This window comes from Chanos chanos, chromosome 5, assembly GCF_902362185.1.
Source record: "Chanos chanos chromosome 5, fChaCha1.1, whole genome shotgun sequence".
Taxonomy (NCBI): domain Eukaryota; kingdom Metazoa; phylum Chordata; class Actinopteri; order Gonorynchiformes; family Chanidae; genus Chanos; species Chanos chanos.
In genome coordinates this window covers 44179511-44203343 of record NC_044499.1, presented here as the reverse complement: position 1 = coordinate 44203343, position 23833 = coordinate 44179511, and the positions used below count along the sequence as shown (strand labels likewise).

At 38.4% G+C, this 23833-nt stretch overlaps 3 protein-coding genes across 4 annotated transcripts; 2 read left to right on the top strand and 1 right to left on the bottom strand.

The window, feature by feature from the left end:
* The first annotated feature begins 5290 nt into the window (after window positions 1–5290).
* On the top strand, window positions 5291–9391 carry minpp1b (multiple inositol-polyphosphate phosphatase 1b). Its single transcript, XM_030774520.1, has 5 exons — window positions 5291–5904; window positions 6321–6515; window positions 7136–7233; window positions 7496–7626; window positions 8331–9391. The coding sequence occupies exons 1-5, from the start codon at window positions 5325–5327 to the stop codon at window positions 8707–8709; spliced, it is 1383 nt and encodes a 460-aa protein (XP_030630380.1). The 5' UTR covers window positions 5291–5324; the 3' UTR covers window positions 8710–9391.
* Window positions 9392–10113: 722 nt separating this feature from the next.
* Window positions 10114–17132, top strand: papss2b (3'-phosphoadenosine 5'-phosphosulfate synthase 2b). 2 transcript variants are annotated; one of them, XM_030773582.1, is made up of 12 exons: window positions 10114–10251; window positions 11703–11817; window positions 12272–12507; window positions 12716–12854; window positions 13070–13188; window positions 13333–13446; window positions 13637–13764; window positions 14081–14285; window positions 14487–14622; window positions 15066–15334; window positions 15508–15737; window positions 15978–17132. In XM_030773582.1, exons 1-12 carry the CDS (start codon window positions 10225–10227, stop codon window positions 16117–16119), a joined length of 1860 nt encoding a protein of 619 aa, XP_030629442.1. In that variant the 5' UTR covers window positions 10114–10224; the 3' UTR covers window positions 16120–17132. The 2 variants fall into 2 exon arrangements, with proteins under 2 accessions (XP_030629442.1, XP_030629441.1); XM_030773581.1 differs by having other exon boundaries at window positions 13637–13748; window positions 14080–14285; window positions 15978–17131.
* Window positions 17133–17152: 20 nt separating this feature from the next.
* Window positions 17153–23136, bottom strand: atad1b (ATPase family AAA domain containing 1b). Its single transcript, XM_030773583.1, has 10 exons — window positions 23125–23136; window positions 21356–21543; window positions 20978–21076; window positions 20616–20736; window positions 20151–20351; window positions 19890–19996; window positions 19632–19721; window positions 19350–19400; window positions 19085–19221; window positions 17153–18689 (listed from the first exon to the last, which is right to left on the bottom strand). The coding sequence occupies exons 2-10, from the start codon at window positions 21527–21529 to the stop codon at window positions 18569–18571; spliced, it is 1101 nt and encodes a 366-aa protein (XP_030629443.1). The 5' UTR covers window positions 21530–21543; window positions 23125–23136; the 3' UTR covers window positions 17153–18568.
* Between the last annotated feature and the right edge of the window lie 697 nt (window positions 23137–23833).

Here is a 23833-nt window from a genome sequence, read left to right as displayed (position 1 = left end):
TGTGAGGAACTCAACTCCGCTGTGTAAATCACAAAGGATTTTGATCAGCAATAAGGTGTGAAAACAAAAGCTTTCAAAAGGTTTAGTGAAAACCTCACCAGATACAACAAAAGGTAAGAAAGGTAGGTCGCCATTGTACTGAGTAGGATTTCTTTTCCATCCTTTCTTTCCCCATTCCATTTAGAACGCCATTTGTTTACAAAAAGTGGGTTTTTGGTTACGGAACTCCTTAAAGTTTGCAGAGCAAACAAAGGGTGTAAGAAACTGAACACAATGACAACCCTTCAAGCTCTCACCTGTATCGTATTTCACAAATCACACAGAAAAAGAAAAAAAAAAACCTATCTTGTACAGGATGTGACTGGTTAACTAGCGTATGTTTGGTTTTCAAGGTATTATGTGAGCTGGCTACAATTTCATGCCACAACAACAATACCTTTGGCTTTAAATGGATAAAATGAGCTTATCAAATTTACTTTCAGACTGAGCTTGTATAGTAAATTACATTCCTGTTGAATATAAGTTTCTCATTTTTCTGGTCCAGTGCTCAGTCAAGCTAAAACCTGTAATCCTTGCTGTAGGAGACTGCAAAGACAGAAGAGAAATCTATTGGTGTCTGTCACCAGCGCGGTGCATAATAAGACTGCACATTTAATTTCATGGTAGCTTTAGCAGTTCAAGTGAATGCACTACTTGAACTGATCTTCAATCAGAGAGGAAATGGGAAGACTGCAGAGGACTCCAAAAACAGGTGAAAACCTAAAACAAACCTTCCAAATAAATTGTAACCTGATGAGGATTTGTTCAACTGATTTCACTAAGCTCTCAAAGAGTTTCCAAAAGGGATGAAATTTGAGACTCTAATGAATAAAATGTTGAGGGAGCGGGTTGTCAAGTCATTGCAACAGCTGGCTACATACCATTAATTACTGAACAGATATCAAACTCTGATTGGTCAGGCTCTTGGAATAGCTTCTGGACTGGTCGCTCATGTCGTTCTTAGTAACATATTGTTGCTGCCATAATTAAGGTTTGTAAAAGCAGACAATGATTAAATTCTATTACTTAATTGACTTTATAATGAAATATCCCATGCTTGTGTCCACTGAAGCAAGAGTCCTAAAGCAATTTATGGAAAGAGGTGAAGAGACCACACCATTTAATTCTCCAAATATTATATCGGGGGAACAATACACACACACGAGTTACAAATACATCTTTTTCAAGCCACAGTTGATAGTAAATAGCCTAGGAATTGTCGTTGAAACCACATCATTGTAAACGTAAAGACGTTTAAAAAGAAAAAGTCCAGACCCAGCACTCTTGTGTTTTCACACAAACAATGCCTGAGATCGTGGCATGCGCTTACAATATTTATCATGTGTGGATGTGGGTTGCTGGACAAGTGCTCTACTAAAAAGGTTTTAAATTTTTAACATTTTGTAGGGACAGCTTCACAACAGTCTATCAGATGACAGAGCTCAACAGCGCTATTCAACAACTGAATCACCCTCTGTGTGCCATGAATTTCATGATTCAGACATTCTCCGAGACAGTGGTTTAAAATGTAGACTATTGTTCATCTGCTAAAAAAAATGTATATTTGCACACACGTTACAGACAGATCCATGACTGTTTGAAAAGGATATCTCTGTTTTTGACCTACAGTATGCATGAGGAAACTTTTCTCAGAGTTCACGTAATAGGAAAGCTGTGAAGATTAAGCTTTACAGGGCCCTTATGGGCAAAAAGATTTGGTGCACTGAACAAAGAGGAAGTCACATGTCTAACACGGTGAACTCTCAGAACAGACATAAAATATCCAACACCTAGAATTCCGGGAAAGAATTTAAAAGTACACGTTCTCCAAATTTCCTCGAGGTGCAGTAAAACAAAGTCCAGAAGGAGGTCAGGTATAAAACACTGGCTAAAAGGAAGCAACAATCCAACAAATTCATTCAAAAGTCAAAAAATGATGGCAACCAGCAAATGTAATTTGTCATAGCAAAGCTTCCTCGCCAAACAGTCAACAAAGATGCAAGAGATTTGATCAAACTTTTGCTCTAGACAAAACACTTTAGCAGTCTGGAGTGTTTGTCATGACACTTATCGCCTGAAAAAAGAGACGCATCTGTGTACTGTAAACTTTTAGTGTTGTTTATCTCTAATATGAAATTTTGCCTCTCTTATCACTGTCACAAAACAGTAATGTTAAAAGAGACATGTGCTTACAATGAACCTTATGCTTATGAATTCTTATGCTTATGAACCTTATGCTTTCTGTTCCCTATGAAAAATCAAAACTGCATTACTAGATTGTTTAAGAGACAAAACAGAGTATGCTACAGCTGAATCTGTGAGACTTTTGAAGCTCCAAGAGCTTAATACTAACTACTGACATTCTATGACTTTGACAGCTTTGATTGCGTCGCCTCCAGTGAATACTGCAACTTTAAGGAGATGGACATAAAAGGTTTATCATCAATCTATCTGATAGTTTCACTGCAATTTTTTTTTAGCATTTTAATCTGTCCAAGCAACATATCTTAAGTGACTTTAGGCCTAAACCAAACTGCAGTTTAGCAAAAGTTAACCTTTACAGGAACTAATGACCTATTTTGTTGACCCTCACTGAGAAGTTCATGGCGATGTAAAAACAATGGATGACCCTTATATTAAACAGAAGAGCATTATGGGAACGATAATTCTAGCTTGTTTTAAACGTCTGCAGATTTTCAATGGTAACTACGTCAGAACTAAGCCTGAAAGCACTGAAGGTTATTTTGTGACACAGTCAGGTAGACATTCTTGAACAAAGGGAGATTTAATCAAAATGTCCCCTCCTTGCTCATTCAGTTAATCAAGAGTTCCTAAAAACAGGTTAACAGCTGAATTGGTCCACAGAGCTTTTGTTCAATGATAAGAGAAATTAACCCTGGGGTTTTGAGCTAGTGAATGTGTCACTGTGCAATTCTAATTAATCATAGCCAGGGGGGATCCCCCTTACTCAGACAACAAATAAAAGCCTAAACGTCCAGCTCTATTAGTACAACCTTAAGAGGAGCGGAAAGGAGTTGGTGTAAAACTCAAAATTTTACCTTACCCTAGCAACACAGTAAGTTATGAATAGCTCATTTGAGGTAAATCGCGTGTGTGTGAGAGAGAGGTGGGAGAGTGAGAGAGAGAGCAACAGAGTGAGAGTGAATGAGAGAGAGAGAGAGAGAGAGATGTTTAAACATTCTGTGACAAACTGAAAAGCCTTATATTAAATGGTGTATTCTTAATCTGTATTAAGCTTGCTGCATTACCTATCATTTGTCACAAGGAAATGCCTCCTTCTCATGCTGATACTCTTAGTTGAAGCAAACAGCAAGTAAAATATTCAGTACTGATTATTTTGTTGGAAAACTTTAAAAAGACACCTGGACAACAGAGATGAGGTTTAGTATTATGAATGACAGTGGAGAAAATGAGTCGTTAATATTTACCTTGTTTTCAAACCCCATCTTAACTTTGGTTGCTTACCTTATGAACATAAGCTAAAGATTTGTGGTGCTTAGTGGCTTCATTAAAACCATGTCAATGTAAAGTTTCAGCTTACTTTAAACATAAGACAAAGTGTAAGCAAATTTTAAACAAACCATAGCACGTTCATCAACAGTTCCGCATGTTAGAGTCAAATGCTATACTAGGAGCAGGTGTCCCCGCTCAGGGAGCGAATGTGTCATATTTTCCATAAACACCAGAGCCCTTTATTTATGTAAATAGCAACAACAGGGAGCAGAAAACAGACAGCACATTAGGAACAGGCCTCTCCATGAGCAGGGTGACTGGGAGCACATGAAAATGAGATGCACTTTCCTTTAAAATGTTTCTCTCCTCCCCATAAAATACATATGTTTTACTGTATGCCTAGTTATACAAAGCCAGACCATTTTCATGCAATGTTGGACAACACATAATATGAACATGAGGGCAGTGCATTCAAAGTTAACATCTACAATTAATGTTTGTGTGGAAAAAAGTAATACTATTAAATATTGCTCTAGTAAGTTATTATGTTTATATTTTAAAATCTGAAATATGTATCCTTTTTAAGGGAGCTCTAGGGAGAAGTTCCAGCCCCTCATGATTCTATGGTTAGAATAATTCAATAAGAAGTCATTTTCATGTTAGGACACCAGAGAATTTATTTTAAAAGTCCGTGCTCATCAAAGGCCTCAGGCTTCCAACTAGCATGTGTCTTTCCGAATCCCCCCTTTCTACCAAGTTAATTTGAGAGGGGAAAAAACCCTTATATATACTGTCCCTACACAGATAGCAAACAAACATGAGACCAAAAGCCTGTGATGAATGCATACCTGAGGAACAACAAAATTTCAGCCCATCGAATATAGCTGTATATAAACCACGTCTTGGTAACTGCATGGACTTTAAACTCACACTGACAACATAACAGGAAGAACAAATAGTTCTTTAACTTAAATAGTTCTTTAACTTTAGCTTAACATTGTTATGCCAAAATAATTTACAGAAACGGACATCTATGGGCAGTTCTTCAAATGTTCTTTGAATTGTAGGTATTTAAATGGTATTCTATGTATAGTTCATTATACTATATACTATATATTCTGATGATAACAATGTATTTTTTTTTTTCATTCAAATGATATCTATACCACCCATTAAAGGTCGCAATGTCTTTTTATTGGGTGGCCTGCAGCTCCCCCGTCTGGACTTTTGCGATACTGTTCTACATTAGCTTTAAATGTGCGAAACCCTCACGCCTTGTGACATTGGGAGGGTGGGAGGCAGGGAGGGGTGGTATTTTCCACTGCACATTTTGTAATTTTCAGAGAGCCACAAAGCAATGTACTAACTGTGACTTAGCGTAACTTTTGCTCAATGTCACCAACGTTTTTGACGCCACCGCCCTCACATCAGATTCTTCAGCGTCTCCTTTTTCACAAAGAACTGTTTTCATTCAATCATAAGGCTTAAGCCCGAGAATACCCACATACCTAAATTATCACTTTGAGTTAGGAACTTACATACCCTTCGGTTACAACAGCCGTTTATTTACTTTTTTTTTTTTTTAATCTATTTTTAATCGCTCATGTATTAGCCATACCTGTACATTCTCTCACTCAAAGGCCAACAAACTCAGCGGTATGCTTTGTTGGCCACCATTTCAAAGCGATCAAAGTTCAAAATGCGACGGCAACTCATTTGTTTCCTTGCACCATTAAAGCAGCCAACACGAGTCAGCATTAGCAGAGGAAGGTTTGGTTGTGGCAAACATATCTTTCTGTCTGCTGTACAGTATGAAGTCGATTCTGTCTAATAGGAAATTTCTTATCACTGCTTTATCTATAACGCTGGCACGGTTTTCATACAGCCAACTTGCGAAACCATCAGTACCAGCGATTGCAAATTATTTTGGAACGAAAAGTAGATATGAGGATGTGAATCCACACCTTTTGGATGACATTGTGTCTATCAACAAATCTCTGTTGGGACCACCGTCCTCGAATTGCCATGCAGTCCACTTGACTGCGGTCATTAGACACGGAACACGTTACCCAACGACAAAGAACATCAAAAGGATGATTCGCCTTTATGATCTTATTGCAAGTGCGGCAACGAGTCCTCAGCCATGGGTAAGGGAAATTAAAACTGAATGGAAGATGTGGTACACTGAGGATATGGATGGCAAACTTGTGGAGAGAGGAAGAGACGATCATAGGCATCTGGCTATCAGGTTGTCCAAATCATTTCCAACTTTGATATCCAAGGAGAATCTTCTAAACAACAACCTGAAGTTTATCACTAGTTCCAAACACCGGTGCATCGATAGCATCCAAGCTTTTCAAGAAGGCCTGTTCGGCCTCTGGAATATGGAAGGTACAAATGAGATATTTACAATATAGTCAAGTTTTCAAAGTGAAAATGATAGAGGCAATGTTTGTTTGTTTTCATTAATCGGTAAACAGTTACAGATAGGACATAGGAGTCCACTGCCAAATAACCTACTTTGTTCTGACCACTCATATCTGGTATTGGGTCCTTTTTAGGGTTGTTTCTATTCTATATGAAGTGATAAATAAGCTCAACGCTTCATATAAGCTTCATATGTGCTATGTGAAATCAGGAAAATACTGTAAAGAAATGAGATTGCTTGAACTCCTTTCTTTTGTTGACAGGGTATGTTCATTCACTTTGTTCATCACTGCACTCTTAAGCTCTGTGCACATTTTCTTAATTTTCTCTGTCAGTTTGTTGGCTGTATTAACTTCAGCTTTCATTTTATGCCGTTTCAGATTATGATTTCAAACACACTGTGGATGATACCCTGATGAGATTCTTCGATCACTGCCAAAGGTTTGTTGAGGATATTGAAAACAGCAAAACCGCTCTGAAAGAAGTGTCTCTGTTTAAGTCTTCGGCGGAGATGGGGATAGTCCAGAGGAAAATTGCTGATAAGCTGCAACTTCCCCACAGCCTTGTGACAGCAGGTTGTATGTTTTATCATGTAGGGTCATTTGTGTACACCCAGTAAACAAACTTTTGCAAAACAGACCAGTCCATTTTCACAAAGCCTTAATGGCTAATCATCTACCATCAGGGAACATCTTGTGTCATAGTGTTTTCACTTATCATATCTTTCACATATCATACTAGTCAGGCAATGAGTTAAGATTATCTATTCATACTGTTTAGCCTCTTGTTGCAGCTAGTCAGTCTTGATTAAAATCTTTCAGGCAAGCCAACATACTTGGCAATTCCGCTCATGGAAGGAAAAAAAAATCATTGAATTTCGTGAGTAGTTTTAGAATTTAGGGAAATCATTAGGTTGTAGGGTGGACATTTTTCAAACCATTTAATTTAATATAATTATTCTTATTTAATATAATTATTCTTAAAATAGGGAAACTATTGTCAGAAATTAAGTCCTTGATGCCTTGTGTAAGTATGTAAATAATACAGTCAATAATTAATTATACTTTGATTACTTGTATTCGTATTTGTGTTTGTATGGTGCACCAACACACTAAGAAAAATTCCTCATAGGTGTAAAGCTACTTGGCAATAAACCACATTCTGATTCTGATTCTGATTCTAATTTTCTCACCAGATTTGGTTGAGGCAGCATTCTTCTTGTGCTCATATGAGTTTGCCATTAAGTCTGAGAACTCTCCGTGGTGCAATCTTTTTGATGTGCAGGATGCTAAAGTAAGTATGCTGTACACCTCTTAACTGTTGATATTAATATCAGAAAAAAAAGTTCTGTTATAAGTAAATTGTTGAGTCTTTATATGCACACTCTTGTTCATGGCAGTCCTAAAGAAAGACCATGCCAAACACGTGCTGCTGCCTATAGTGATGTCGATGATGATAATTATGATAATAATATTATTCCAAATATAAGATCACTAAAATTGTTCAAGAGATATGGTAGTTTATGCCCTCCTTTGTGTGTATTTGCCTGTGTCAGGTTTTGGAATACAAAAATGATCTTAAACAGTACTGGAAAAGGAGCTATGGACATGACATCAACCGCAAATCCAGTTGCACTCTCTTTCATGACCTCTTCAGGCGCCTTGATGAAGTTGCGTATGACCTCAGGTGAGTTTTACAAGGGTTCAAAAGCCTAATAATTATAAACCAATGACGTACCATCAAATCAGTCTAGGGTATTAAAAAGTCAACAGTTTTTTAATTTTGTAGCAGGTATAATTGCAACAAAACTGATAACAGCGAGAGCCATTAACACTTACAAATATCCATTATTGTATTTTTCTGAGTCAAAGGAAGGACTGATTATCCTGATGCCACGTTGTCTTGTGTAGTGTCATTTCTAGTCTCCTTGCATAAGCTAGTCATTATTGTGTTTGTCATCAGCATAGCAGAGTGCTTCAGGGCATTTCTCCTTGTTTCGTATTCTGTAAAGCTCGCTAGGTCTTTGGTTGAAATTCTACCTGCTACGTGGCAAAGACTATTATGCTTCCTCTTTGTGCGTCACTGAACTTAGAATTAGCCTACAGAGGTGTGTGTCACTGAGCTTATAACTAGCCTACAGAGGTCTTATCAGTCAATGTTAAAATTCTTCAAATTAAATCTCAACTTCTTTTGATTCCAAATTTAACTTAGAGTGTGAATTATACAATGATAATGCGGAGGGTCGGGTCGGGGTCAGGCTCAACTTTTTCTCCAGGGCTACATAGCATAGGAAACATAGGGGGTCCAAGTCTTAAATGGCCCCACCCAGTCTCCCAGTAATTTGAACCCTCTTACACATTGAACGATCTGTGTTTATTTTTACTTGTTAGGAATGGTCAGATAAAGAAGACGGCGACCATTCAGGTTGGACATGCTGAGACCCTTCTACCTCTGCTCACTCTTTTTGGCTTCTTCAGGGATAATAAGCCTCTTACTGCAGAGGACTTTTCGCAGCAGCAAAATCGCACATTCCGCACGAGTCAGATAGTGCCTTATGCTGCAAACTTAGTCTTTGTCCTGTATGACTGCAGTGATGGGCTCAGACTGCAGTTCCTGCTCAATGAGAAACCTATGGCTTTTCCTGATATAAGTACGCCAACACCATTATATGATACTGTCAGGAAGCACTACAAAGAGCTCCTGGATGGGTGTAACTTTGAGAAGGAGTGTGCATCACCCAAAGCCAACTTTAAGAATTCTGAACTATGAGAAGCAAAAGAAGTGAATGACTAAACACCTTGACCAAATAAAATTGTTTTTTTTTTTTTTTTTTTACCTTTTTCCAAAATATATTGTATCTTTTAATTGTATTGAAGCTGTTTAAGGCACAGCGTTTGTCCACCTTTGTTTGCGTTACATGTGTTCTCATATTGAGAATGATTGTGTGTGTATGTGTATGTATACACAATATACGTACACACCCACAAACTGGTTTTCAGCTACTTCTGTGTCATGTGATGTTAGGAGGTCCTTTGACTATATTTCTATACTTTATGTACTCTGATCATATTTATGAGAAGGAAGTTCTTCCTTCAAACTGTGTGATTCAAAACTGATATCTGTTGAATTGAGGATTGTTTACAGATAGGTTCATTGTAATTCACTGGCTTTAGGGTACCAAATTTTCTGACGGGTTACGGGGCCTTTGCTCTTGCAGATATTTTGTTAAATAATTTGCCATGTCATCTGTAATTGCAGATTTCATTTCACTTTTTGTTGTGAGACAAGTTTTCAATGTTTGAGAGAGAAGGGTTTGCATCTAAGTTGACACAACCTAACCGACATTTATGTCGTAAAAGTCCGCTACCTCAGCCAGTTAGACCAAAGTCTTTGTTGGTCTGGTCATATGACTCCTGTTGAAACATCCTGTAAATTGGACGACAAGAGTGGGCAAAGAAAATTAATGATTAAAAAAATTATTATTTTTTGTCAATATTCTCTGTTATGCTTTTGTGAGAAACTATTAAATGTTGTGAATTTTGAGGGAGGGATTTTTGCTTGTATTTGTCATTTTGTTCTGTTCTTTCAGTTTTAATGAATGAACTTTTTTCACTGGTTTTTGCTAAATAAATTTGTTTTTATTCTGATAAAAGAGGTCAGATTACAGTGTACTACAGTTTTAAATTGTATTTAAGCAGAAAGTTGGCTAATGACCCTTAAACTAAAACAAAAGGAAAAGGAGGTTGTTTTGAAGCAAGCTTTGAACAGTGCACCACTTCAGGGGCCACACAGAAATGAATAATTGGTGATCATTTTATCCCAAACAACCATTTCTTAAGGAAGAAAACTGGGATTTAGTACTCCAATAGACAGTTACATATTTTACGTTAACCCATGAAACTGCTTAAGTAACACATTTTGTAAGGCTTTAGTTCCCCTTTTCTGGTGATTAATGACTGGAATGTCGGCGGACACTGCTTTTTTTGCTAATACTGAGGAAAAATCATCCCACGAACGACAGAGAAAGTGTAAGAAAGGGCCGGGCTGGGTTTCAATGGATTTTCTATTGAAGATTTGACTCAGCCCAGTGGGTTGTCGTGATTCTGACGTTTTACTATGTAAGCAGGGCTATACAGTTCTGTGTAATAGGCTTGCAGGAAGAGCACTGGCCGCTGGAAGTGCAACGTGTCGAAGACATCTGAGACCTGTTCGATCTCTATCATTAACTCACACGGATCCGGAACTTCTCAAGGAAAACGCCGAAAGTTACTAAACGGACACAAAATGTCTGGGATTAAAAAGCAGAAAACGGTAAAGTAGAACAGTACTGTCCAGTTCAAAAGTTTTGTTATGAGTGTTAACAAAACTAACGTGAAGGAACATTGTCGTTCACGTTAGGAACGTACAAAGATAATCTGTACATCGCTTTCTATGCAAATTTGTTTCGGTGTTCCCATTTCGTCTTCGGAAATGGCTGGGTACATAAGCAAATTTGTTTTGCATTCAGCAAAGCAGTTTAAGAGAGTGATGTTCACTTTCGAAGAGTTTAAGGAATGTTGAGTATTTTGCGAACGTAAAAGCAGACTGCCACGATTGCAAATAATGACATGACATTATCACGTGAATATTTAACACTTAGTTTGTTGTAATGTAGCCTATTTGATTATTACATGTATTGTTTGTCACAGAGGACATAAAGTATTTGTTAGGTAAATGTTTTTTTTCACAATTTGCAGACTCTTCTGAACAAGGTGTTGCAGAAGAATGATAAAAAGATAGAATAATTTAAAGAGTTAAGGCATTGGGGGGCAGTCCATTTTACAGAGGGAAAATTATGCAGAAGAGGGTAATTTTAGATAGTGTACCGTAAAGCGTGCAGAGTTACAATTGACACTGAACGCCCGAGTATGTTGGTGTTATAGAAATGCCTGTTTGGCTAAATGTAATTTGAGTTTGACGGCCTATGAATTGAGAGTCTTGTTTTTATGAATCTGAGAGACGCTTTATTCTTCCTGACGCTCATGAATGGAGCGGAGTTGTCGAGTTTGTCTGAGGTGTACAGCGGAGAGACATGGCGTTATTCCAGGCTGCAGCTGGGTGACCACCACTCTGCTGCTTAGCATGAATAGACTTGTTTGTTCCTCCAGCCTACTTGCCTCCCTCTCCCCCTCTCTCCATTCACCTTTGATTTCACACTGGATGACTAACTGATTTTCAAGCATTCAATGTTTCTCACACTGCCTACAGTAGTAAAGTTGTGTAAGAGCAAAGCCGTTTTCTCTTCCTTTTTTTATGTGAGGTATTTACCTTTAAATTTTTGTTTAATAATGCTGTTCGTCCATGTCAGCACTGGTTGCAGTTGCAACACAACTGACAAAGCCTGCTCATCTACTCAACAACGCGAATGTTGAAAGACTTATTGGCTCAACCCTCTACTATACTGGGGACATTTTATCACCAGTAGATGCAAATAAATACAAATACAAAGCAAATCAAAGCCTACAAGTCAAATATAGTATGATGTTATAATATAATAGGGCTTTCATTAGATTAGCACAAAATTGTTTAGTTGGGGTACTGTACATTATTCATTAATATGAGTAGCTTTACCTAATGAATTACAGAGTGTTATTCAAGCCAGTGATCAGCACCAGATTTGTGTAATACTTTCTGAGCACAGGCACCAGTGACTGTTTTCTTATGATTGTTTATGTGTGTTTATCATATGTTGTGTCTTAACTGTAACATGCTGCCTTCATTAGGATCTTCAGAGAGCGACCAATGTTGTGTACCAGGCTCATCACGTGAGCAGGAGCAAGAGAGGTCAAGTTGTAGGAACCAGAGGAGGTTTCCGGGGTTGTACCGTCTGGTTAACAGGTGAAAACGCCCATTATTGTTCTCGCAGGAGTTCATTCCTCTACGTTAAACAGATTGTATAAGATTCTTATCAAACTTATCTGGAAATTCAAGTTTATCTGCTCTCACAGTAACAGAATTATGGAATTTTCCCCCTGGCCTTTTTTGACTGCCTACCGATAGGTGCCCCGTCTAGTCCCAGGCTATAGAGACTAACCGAGGTTTTATATCTGTTTCCTGGGCCATAGCTTGTACAGTCCTGCTCTAGACAAAGGCAGGGACTCTAACTGGTCAAAGGGTGGAGTGTAAGATTGTTTGTGTAAGCGAAGCTAATACAGGCCAGAAACAATCACGTCATTGTCTAACTGCAAGTGGAAGATAGCTATTCATTAAAGAGAGCAATGGGCCAACAAATTCCAATCAGAAAGCATTTTGTTACGCTCAACGCCAACAAGCATTTTATATCACCATTCAGGTCTGTCTGGAGCAGGAAAGACCACAGTTGGGTTTGCTTTGGAGGAGTATTTAGTTTCCCATGCCATCCCGTGCTATTCACTTGATGGTGACAATATTCGACACGGGTTGAATAAAAACCTGGGCTTCACATCAGCGGACAGAGAGGAAAACATAAGACGCATAACTGAAGTGGCGAAGCTGTTTGCCGACGCTGGTCTCGTTTGCATAACGAGCTTCATTTCTCCATTTGCGAAGGTGAGGTTCTGGTGTGGCTACTGAAGTACATTTTAATGAACAGAAACAAACATCAATCACATTTCACTTTACAAGTTCATATTTTGTGACAACATCCATCCTACTTTATTTCAAAATTTGTGAACCGCCCTGACCGTTGATAAATGTGATACACGTCAGCTGTACATAAACTTATCTTGCTTGTTTGTCTTGACCCAAATGTATGTAGGACCGAAATGAGGCCAGAAGAATCCATGAAAGTGCAGGGCTGCCGTTTTTTGAGGTGTTTGTAAATGCCCCATTAGAGGTGTGTGAGAGCAGGGATGTCAAGGGTCTCTACAAGAGAGCCCGTGCTGGAGAGATTAAAGGTATTACTTTGTCTGACACACACACACTGCTGCCCGAGATCTGGATATTTTAACAGTATTTTGGTGCTAATAAATTCATATATAGCAGTGTATTACAAACCCATAGCATTCACATTTAGTACCCCCACTATGGACGTGTGCTACTTTACTTTGTTCAGAAAGGATGACCCTGGTTTGATAGATATTCAATAGTACACTCTTTGTGATTTCCCCAGGTTTTACAGGGATAGACTCTGACTATGAGAAGCCAGAGACACCCGAACTTGTGCTGAAGACAAATGAGCTTACAGTGAGTGAGTGCATTCAAATGGTGGTGGAGCTCCTGAAGGAACAGGTGAGATTTTGTTTATTCGCTTACATTTTATAACTGAACTCCCCGTACCCCTTTGTTTCAACACTGAACTGTGGGGATACCGGATGTGTTTCAGAGATAATGTAGGCCAATGGTTGATACAATGAGCTGCTCTTTGCTTTACAGGGTATTGTACCCACTGGTGTGACAGAGGAAGTAAATGAGCTCTTTGTTCCTGAAAACAAGCTGGACTTGGCATTGAGTGATGCCAACGCATTGCCCACTATAAGCATAACAAAGGTAATTTGCTTTTGAGCAAACCACAATATCAACATACAACTGTGTTGTATGAGGAGGAATATCCATAAATTAAAAAAAAAAGAAAAACTCAGTTAAACAGAGAGAAACGTTAATGCATTAATTGCAACGACAACAATAATTCTGGCACTGTTGATTGTTGAAAAGCAGTTGTGCTTTTGTCCTGCTCTAGCTGGATCTCCAGTGGGTTCAGGTCCTAGGTGAAGGTTGGGCCACCCCTCTGAAGGGCTTCATGAGGGAGAGGGAGTTTCTGCAGGTCCTACACTTTGGAACCCTGTTGGATGGTATGTTGTTAACAGATCCTTTCGATTTCAATGAAACCTTAAACATTGTATCGCTCTGTGATTTGTACCATACACACTTACACCATACAGACAGCAAAAAATGCTGTTCTCCAGTTCTCCAGGTTACTCTGAACAGTTTTTCATCTGAGTGTTCAACACTCAGACATTCCAATATCTTGAGACGTGAGGAATAGATAATGCACCATCTCTTCTGTTCGATACTTTACACCGCTATTGCTCTCCAACATTAAAGTTTTAAAGACATGTCTTGTCTTTGAGGACATGTTTTTTTTCATAAATATAAAAGATTGATATGGCTTGTTGTTTACAGGTGGGACTATCAACTTGACGGTACCCATTGTCCTGCCGGTGTCTACAGAGGACAAAACCAGGCTGGATGGGTGTGCTGCATTTGCTCTGGAGTTCAAAGGTCGTAGAGTCGCAATTCTACGTAACCCCGAATTTTACGAGCACCGGAAAGAGGAGCGGTGTGCTCGCCAGTGGGGGACAACGTGTCCGCAGCATCCGTACATTAAGGTTAGACAATGACCCTCACTACCTCAACTATGTCTTTTTTCATCATTATATTATTTTTTTTACTGTGTTTATTGTACACTCTGACAATGCAGCAAATTTATTTTTGACTGCTGACTGATGTGCCTCAGTGTTTCAAACTGGTGTAACCTCGATTCCTCCCCACTTCTGTTAGTACTGAATTTATTACAATTTTATACATAGATGGTCATGGAAGGAGGTGATTGGCTGGTTGGTGGTGACTTGGAGGTACTTGAACGAATAAAATGGAACGATAACCTTGACCAGTACCGCCTCACTCCAAGGGAGCTCAGACAAAAGTTCAAGGAAATGAAAGCAGGTAAATGGGATGTGCTATGGGGAGAAACACCTGTTCAACTTATTTTTTTAAAAAATGCAGCCCTAACAAAGTCGTTTAAATTCATCACGTACTTCACTGCTTGCTCTCTAGAATGTCTTTGCCATGACTCAACACATGGTGTTTGAAAGGTTAAATTCAGTCAGCTCGCTGTCGTAGTAGTGACATGAAAATACCATAATTCACTCGTAGCATTTATCTTAACTGATCAGTACAACTTGAATGAGCAGTCATAAAACTCCATATATGATATTATAATAAAGCATTAAAATTAAAAATTAACTAGCTTGGCACACACTAATTGAAGTGTGTCGTTTCAATACATTACATGTAGGATAAAGCATGTTTTGTGAGTGTTGTTAACAACATACAGGTCACATTTGCACGTAACATTAGTTATTTTCCCTTTTTTTTCTTGCCTCCAGATGCAATCTTTGCCTTCCAGTTGCGCAACCCTGTGCACAACGGGCATGCCCTTTTGATGCAGGACACCAAACGTCGGCTCCTGGAGAGAGGTTACAAAAACCCCGTGTTGCTGCTGCACCCTCTGGGCGGCTGGACCAAGGAGGATGACGTGCCCCTGGACTGGCGCATGAGACAGCACGCTGCCGTTCTGGAGGAAGGCGTCCTGGACCCAGCCAGCACCATTGTGGCAATATTCCCATCACCTATGATGTACGCTGGGCCAACTGAGGTAAGGTCCCTCATGTGTCCTTATCTCTGCTCCTTGTAGTTTTCCAGGGCATAGATAACCACGAGTTGGGATCTGCAGAGAAAGCCGAGATATATTCCTTTTGTTTGCACTTTGATTTCAGTAGGACCTGTCGTACCTTTGATCTGATACGAAATTTGACCGTGTCCTTCCAGGTGCAGTGGCATTGCAGAGCAAGAATGATTGCTGGTGCCAACTTTTACATCGTTGGCCGTGATCCAGCAGGCATGCCCCACCCCGAGACCAAGCGCGACCTCTACGAGCCCACCCATGGTGGAAAGGTACTTACTATGGCTCCTGGCCTTACCTCTGTGGAGATCATTCCTTTTAGAGTTGCAGCATACAATAAAGTGAAAAGGGCTATGGACTTCTACGACAAGGAACGGTAAGTGACTCTGTTGATCCTATATAAAGTGCACTATTCAGAATTGTTCATAAAGTGTTTTTTTTAATTACATTATAAAATTAATCATGGTCTCCAAAAAAATTTTTTTTTTTTGTGAGTTAGTTGATGATTTAGATTTAGATTTAGGTTTTATTTCACCACCAGAAAATTAAATTACCTGTTTGAAATGAAAAGACACCAAATTGCAGTCTGATTTATAATATCGCTTCTCTTTTGCAGCCATCATGAGTTCGAGTTCATATCTGGGACCAAAATGAGGGCCCTAGCACGCAGTGGAGAGAACCCGCCTGATGGCTTCATGGCGCCCAAAGCTTGGAAGGTCCTCACAGAGTATTACAGCTCCATTCAGAAGGACCAATAAGCAAACCAGGGAAATAAGAAAAAAGATTTAGTCGAGTCAGATAGAGTAGAGTTCCATTTTATCCTCTATTAATCCTCATATTTTAACATGTAGTGTAATGTATAGATGTTAAGTGTGACATTTAGAAGAAGAATTCAAATTTTGACATTTGAGATTGGTTTTTCTTTTATTGTAGTATGTCCCTCATGAGCAAAGTGCCTTGACGTTTCTAACAAGCAGAAAAACAAAGTAGCCCCTAAAATGATAGAGACCACGCCTAAGCCTACCTCACCTGGATTAAACATTTGTTCAAATTTCTGTTTTAGTTTGAGAAGCCCATTGTTGGTAATACTGCAGTTTAGTCATAGAAGAACTTATGAGAAATGTTTGAGAAATTTGCGTATAGGAAATGAATGTTATTCCCAAACTAAAAGCTGTGAGTGATTACCAACACAGGCTGGGGACCATACACTGAGCCTGATACTCATGTGTGCCTTGATATCTTTTAGATAACAGTGTCACTGAGCTGCACATCATCAAATTATGTGTTGTTTTAACTATGCAAAATGTTGTCATGTCTTTCTTATGGAATCATAGTTTCATGGGTGAGAGACCCTTGTGTGAAGGACCAAAAACATATTTATTGGCCTGTGTTTTATTTTAGTAACAAAAAATATATTTATTATATGACCTTTATCGTAAACTCATTTTAACATGAGTTGTGAAATATGTGCACATTTGTTTTAATATGAAGATTTTCCAGAAATTCACTGTTGACACAACCTTTTGAAATATGTACTGGGTGGTTGTTACTTTTAATAAAATACAGTAGTAGTGAAATCCAAAGTGTCCAGTTAATATACAGTGCATAAATTAAAATGTTTAACATTACATTTGCTCAAACTTACTCTTTTTTTTTTGCACTTTTTCCAAAAAAAGTCTCATTACAAATTACAAAAGAACACTAAAACTGATACTAATCCTCAATCAAACAGCAGTTCTGTATGTAACCAATCCCATTAGTTCAAAAGTTTTTTTTTCTTTGAGGTCACAATGTGTTGGCAAATTCATAACTCTATTTATTGTACATTTTCCAAAAAAAAAAAAGAAAAAACAAACTCTAAAAACACACTACAAGTTCGTAATTTGTTTACATGATCAAATCTCCATGATCAAGTGTCCCTCCAGAATAAACATCACAGGAGACAATTCGGCACACAAAGCATTTTACAGCAGCTGAAAACTTGGCCCCCGAAATCTAAACAAGCCCAACACAAATGCCTTTTAAGCTGGCTCTCTTAAGTTTCACCTTTTCCCTTACATCGGGCTTGCCTCTGCATGACAAACAGGTACAAGCATGCTTTGGCCAGACAGCGACAAAGCATTATGAATAAACACAGAGCAGGAGCTGAGCCTTTAATGACAGTAGTTGTGCATTCCTGACATAACAACATGAAAAGAAACTTCCCTCACACGGAACAATATCACATATTAAATGAGATCCTGCATATTAACCTCTTACTGCTTTTGGAAATAAATGTTCAGAAAATATTGCACTACTGTCATTTTCTGGAATTCACCGAGGTGAATTTTTTGACAACTCCATCAAACTAAAAAGGCAGTATATCTGTAAACGTTTTCAAATACTTTCAGTCAGTTTGTTTTTTCCATTTTAAAGAGGAGAAAAAGTGATACATTTCACTTTAGTCACACTGTCTGAAAACAAGCTTATGACTGATTCACTTAACGTTTTTTTTTTTTTTTTGAAAGAACTGAAATGGATTTATTTTACAGTGTATTTACAACCCAATATAATGTCCCACACAACTGAAAGGGTAATGTAAATATACTACATATGCACAAATAATATGCTAACCCTGATATGGTGTATTTCTTGGTGCTTTCAAGCATATTTAAATTAACAGATCCCTCAAGACAACCTTAAAAGAATAGAGGCTTAGGAAAACAGTATCAAATATAATAGTATAGCAGAGTACAGTAAGTACAGTATATGAGGGACCAAGAAGAAACTCACAGAATCCGTTTCACTGCGTCAGAACATGAATCCCACAAAGCCAGCTGTGAAACCCAGTTCAGATCAATAATTGCTTTGAAAGGCAAATTTGGTTGATCTGTTGCAGGCGACTAAAGTTTTGCATCAAAACATCTGAATCAATCAAATGATAGGAGGTAAAAATGTTGGCTTCCTGTTGTTCATTTTACTGCATCTTATATGTTGACCAATAGTAATTTAATAAAAGCATTTACTGGTCACACGGTGTTGAACAGCTGTCTTAACGTCCAGTGTTCAGAGAGTTTTGACGCAAATTCAGTAGTCTCTTCTGAGTAACTCTGTTTTGATCTGGTCTGGGCTTAACAGATTATGAGTCCAAAAAAAAAATAAAATAAAAAAAATTAAATAACAAAATAAAACAAAGACACTGTAACCAAGGAGTCGTCTGTATTAGAATCAGTCCAGGGCTGCGTGCATTAACACACCCACACCACTCGCAGATTTGGACTTCTTCATTTTCTGAATGGCCTTCTGGAGGTCTTGCTGGTCGATGGGACGGATATAGTCCTCCTCACCGCTAAGGAAATAGAACAGAAATAAGCACAGGGAGGACAATGACTTCCAGAGTTAGTTCTGTGAGAAGGAAGTATCACTTATTCATCCGAGTTCACACGTACAATAGACGTGATACTGACAAAGGTGTGAAATGGTTAAAGCTGTCAGACTCACACTTTGTGTGTTTTATCCTTTAACAAGTCTTCAATGATTAACCACTCAAGTAAATATATAATGTCGGATTATAGGCTTGGTGATCAGAGGAATATAAAGGGTATAGGCTAACAAACAAATAACTCAAAGAGATGTATTTACAACCTGAGACTAAAAATGAGTAAGTCTGTCTTGTCTGGAGATACAAAATCAGCAGTATACTAACACAGTTCATACAAATCAGAGAGTAGATTAAGGGGCTACCTGGCATCATCAGGGGTGTTGTGCACATAGTCTCGCACGCAGAGGAGGGCAGCATCTCGACACATCTCTCTCAGGTCACTTCCAGAGAAACCTTCAGTGTCTTTTGCAATTTCTTTTAAATCCACCCTGGACTCCACCTTAATTACAAAGAGAATGTTAACTCCATTTTTTGCTGACATGATTGAATTTCCCAAGTTTATTGCACTATGGTAAAAATAAACAAACAAAAAAAAAAAAATATATATATATATATATATGTACTCACATTTTCATTTTCCAAAATAAGTTTCAGAATTTCTTCCCGCTGCCTGAGGTTCTAGAAGGATTTAAAATGGTCTCAGTTAGTGGACAATGCCCCATGTGTGGATCTCTCAGTGTCAAGCATGACTACACAGCATAGACCACAATAACAACCAAACCACAAAAATTCTGTCAAGGCCTAACACTGAATGCAAAAATAGCTACTTAATGGAAACTAACATCAACTTACAAATCTGCTTTTGACAAAAATGCGCAAAACACAGAATTATCCGGCAACAAAACTTACAGGTTGATTTATATGAAATCTTGTGGGCATCCTTCGAAGTATGGCAGAGTCCAAATCCTGAGGCCGGTTGGTGGCTCCCATTATAATGACCTGTATACAGTATGAATTATAGTGACCTGTATGCAGTATGAATTATAATGACCTGAATGCAGCATGAAGACAATCATCTTTCAAGCTTATTCACAGTCTGCTAGTCAGATGGATATACCATTTGAAATGCCTGTGCTTTTTCATTATGGGGCTCTGCTTCTACTTTACCTGGCAGTTATAGTCGGTGTCAAGGCCGTCCCATAAGCTCATGAACTGAGCCTTCATCATCGCCGTGGCCTCGTGATCCGAGCTGGAGCGGCTTCTTAAGAAAGAATCTGGGCAGAGAATTGAGAAGCGCTTAGAATACAGAATCTTTAAACAGGATTTGAATCTATTTTTTTTTGACAAATGTATCATACATTTGACGAATGCTGGACACAGGTGGACATATCAAATACCGTAAATGTTAGTCATAAGGTATGTAATTACCAATCTCATCTATGAAGATGATGGAGGGCTGGAGTTTGACTGCGAGTGAGAAGACGGCAGCCGCTAATTTCTGGGACTCTCCGTACCACTTGTCAGTGAGAGTAGAGGGCTGGAGGTTGATGAAGCGAAAGCCGGCCTCTTTGGCAGTGGCTTTGGCTATAAGGGTCTTACCACAGCCAGGCGGTCCATAGAGCAGTACACCTGACAAACAGACGCGTGTAAAAATAAGATACCATTTCAGATGTGCTTTAACTGCAACTCACATCACTGTTTTTTTTGTTTTTTTTCTCCTATCACAAAATCTTTGGGCTCTCAAACACAGCCCATGCCAAGCGAGCTATGTCATCTGGTCTGGGGCGGTCACAATCATTACATTTACATTAATCGATAAAAAAAAAAAAAACCTTACGCCAGAGAGTAACTTTATAGTTATTACAACATTACTAAGTAAATGAGACTATCCACCTTTGGGCGGCTGAAGCAAACGGGATCCCTCAAACAGGTGCCTCTTCTGGATAGGAAGAATGACTGTGTCCTTCAGTTCTGTTATCACTTCATCCAAGCCAGCAATATCACTCCATGTAATCTGCAGGTGTAGTGACATACTGAGCAATCACGATATTAAGACCAATTCATGAGTTTTCATTGTGAAGAACACAGTAAAATAAATTGGACAAACAACATCTAAGTGGAGAATTATATAAACGATATAAACTGGATCGTGACGACCTCAGAGACACTCATTGGTACTATAAAGTAAAACTTCAAATTTTTGCGTTATCTTTATCCTTGTTAACAGATTAGCATCTTGGTATAAAATAGCTCACCTGCATAGTTAACGGGTCTACTAGGTGTGCTGCAATGCTCATCTCATATTCAGACAGCTTGACGTTCTGCACACCTATCTGCCGCATGAGTTTTTCTGCCTGTTGAGTGTGGAGTGGAGTGACACAAAGATATTACTACAGGAACTCGTGTTTTCACTGGTATTACACAAACCAGGTATTAATTCTTCTCATGAGAATAACATCCAAAATGTATCCAACCAGTGTATCTAGTATATTCCCCCTTCCCTCAAAATGAGATAACGCTACATTGGTTATGACGATTTTCTTTTAAGTACGCTGAACTAGACAGTCAGATGACAGGAAATGTGGAGCATTAATACCCTTGACTAATATTTCCTTTCTAGTTATGCAGTTTACCTGTTTTTGTGCCTCAACTTTTTGTTTTCTTGTGGGATCAATAGCATCAACCATCCACTTAATTGTAAAGTAGGTAACTGCTCCAAATATTGTAAGGCGGAAGAGTAGACCAATGACCTCATTACGACCCAGGGGACGGGTGATGTTATCTGCTGGAATCTCTTTTAGAACCATCTTCTCACATTCACCTGAAAATGTAAGAGAACAAAAGGTGTGGAAGAGGGTGAACTGGGACTGCATGCCTACTTTAACAAAATTACTTCAAAGATTTCCTACCATTAAAGCTTCAAGTAAGATTTAAATGTTCTGAGCATTATATTCCTTTTTACTGGATTTTGAACAACAATTTTCAGAATTTTAAACCACTAAGTACTGTGTTGTTTTAATTTTCCTAAGGAACACTTACATTTCCTAACATTTCAATCAATATTCAAAAAACACGACAACTTGAGATTACAGAAAACTCCCATTGTTGTTTGAGAGCTACTTCATGAGAATTCAAGAGAGGAAGCATAATGGCAGATAAATGTGTAATGTTTTAGTAGCCTTGTCCTCCATGACACAGGTTAACAAATATTATCAAAAATCAATAGATAAAGAAATAGGTCTATTAATAGAGAATAGGACCGTAATTTATGCTAGGGAATTAGTTACTAGAACAGGATAAAAATACATACTAATGCACATAGGGTTACCAATGTTAGTTCACTTATAGATAAGATTGAAGAACCATGGGAATAAAAACTGGGACATGTGAATTCACATCACAGTTGTATTCAGGTCATTATACCACATATGAGATTGTACACTACAGTAATTTAAATTCGTATAACTAATGTTACACACTGATTTTCTTTGCCCTTCTCGTATAATTTACGCGTAGTATTTTAACCTCTTTATATGCATCACTCAGATTTCTCCTATCTCATTACGTAGAATGAGAAAAGATATATGACACAATAACTGAATGTGAGCCATTCTGAACGGAAAGTAAGAGAAAACGAAAGTGAAAATCTAAAAATTAAAACTAACGTGTGAGTGCCGAATTCAAATCAGTTGAATATACAGTATCGATTAAACATCAAACTCACGAACATCATAATCAAGTCTTTACTATTCATCTCTGTTTATTTCTGCGTCCTTTGCTCCGGACTTTTATGACGTGCAAGGCACTCAAATCGATGGAAGTTGTATATTAACATGAGTTGCGAATCTGCCAAATGTGGCACATCCCCTCGCAGTGGCCGCGATGATAAATTCACCTTTAAATAAGCATACATCAGACTCAGACTATGGTGCTGACCACATTCAGTTTGGCAATATAGGGTGATCTATCCAAGATAGGTATGTGGCTTGCCAGCTAGTTGCGGCTTAGCTATGTAACGCTAGACCCACAATTTTCGAGCATTTTAAATGATAATAGCTCCTCATAGTCTTTTTTGGCCGGAGTACTCGCCATACAATGGCTGTTCTGACTGACTTCGCGTTTTATTATCCTTGTCAGACACGCAGCATACATTAGGTAAGGCTATTACAAAACTCTACGTTTACTTTCGATAGCTTGATGGCTAGCAGTGACCTTCTTGATAGCAGTAGCCTCGTGTTTCACTCATAAAATACAAGCGCAGTCTTTCATGGACACACAAAGCCATCCACAAATGTCACAACTTCTGTTCAGATACGTAGGACATTCTAAGAAAAACGTCAAGCAAAAGTTAAGTTTGTAGTTGACATGTTGATGTCAACGAGTGAGCTTTTTTGACACTCACCTCAGCGGTTCCTCTACAACTTCCTCGTTGAAAGTTAAGAAATCTCGCCGGAGTTATTTTTTGCAGTATCGCCATCTACAGCATAGAAGTGTGAAGTACGGTTTAGCCTCATGATGGCGGATCATAGTTAATAAATCTGCAACAGAAGTATTGGGACATATCTATTCTCAAATTCGGCAGGAGTGTGTTTGTACAGCTTTTACGTACCATTTACATCAATGCATTTGTATACGTTAACCGTTTTTACAACATAAGAGAGTATGTGAAATGATACTTTTAAAATTCTTAGCAATCTCAAAAACATAAGTTACACTAGATACTACAAAGAAACTGTAAAACAGATTTTCATAATACCGGGCGTGAGACGCCCCATGAGCAAGCGTAAATCAACAATGACAGGGACGACCTTCTTCGGAATAGGAAGAAACCTTAAGAGCAATCGAGATTCAAAACGGGCAATGCTTCTGCCTGACACAGAGTAGACAGATAAAAAAAATACTTTATGGGGTAAGGTAAGGAGTCAAAAAGTCTCGGAGAGAAAGAATAGGCGCAATGATGACATCGGTATGTCTGGGAGGTAAATTACCTTTAATGTCTATGCCGTGCAGAAAATGGGAGTTCAGTCAGTCACGGGCCTTGAATTGTATGATGACGCTATTTTTTATTTCATTTATTTTGTAATGAAGAAAGACGTATTGCGCCATCAAAA

Coding starts and splice junctions, on each gene's coding strand:
- minpp1b (XM_030774520.1), top strand. CDS start 5,325: ATGAAGTCGATTCTGTCTAATAGGAAATTTCTTATCACTGCTTTATCT. Junction 6,516..7,135: donor CCACAGCCTTGTGACAGCAG/GTTGTATGTTTT, acceptor TTTTCTCACCAG/ATTTGGTTGAGGCAGCATTC. Junction 7,627..8,330: donor GAAGTTGCGTATGACCTCAG/GTGAGTTTTACA, acceptor TTTACTTGTTAG/GAATGGTCAGATAAAGAAGA.
- papss2b (XM_030773582.1), top strand. CDS start 10,225: ATGTCTGGGATTAAAAAGCAGAAAACG. Junction 12,855..13,069: donor CCGTGCTGGAGAGATTAAAG/GTATTACTTTGT, acceptor TGATTTCCCCAG/GTTTTACAGGGATAGACTCT. Junction 14,286..14,486: donor CGCAGCATCCGTACATTAAG/GTTAGACAATGA, acceptor TTTTATACATAG/ATGGTCATGGAAGGAGGTGA.
- atad1b (XM_030773583.1), bottom strand. CDS start 21,529: ATGGTTCTAAAAGAGATTCCAGCAGATAACATCACCCGTCCCCTGGGT. Junction 20,352..20,615: donor TTTGCTTCAGCCGCCCAAAG/GTGGATAGTCTC, acceptor TCTGTTTGTCAG/GTGTACTGCTCTATGGACCG. Junction 19,401..19,631: donor GATTTCATATAAATCAACCT/GTAAGTTTTGTT, acceptor AAATCCTTCTAG/AACCTCAGGCAGCGGGAAGA.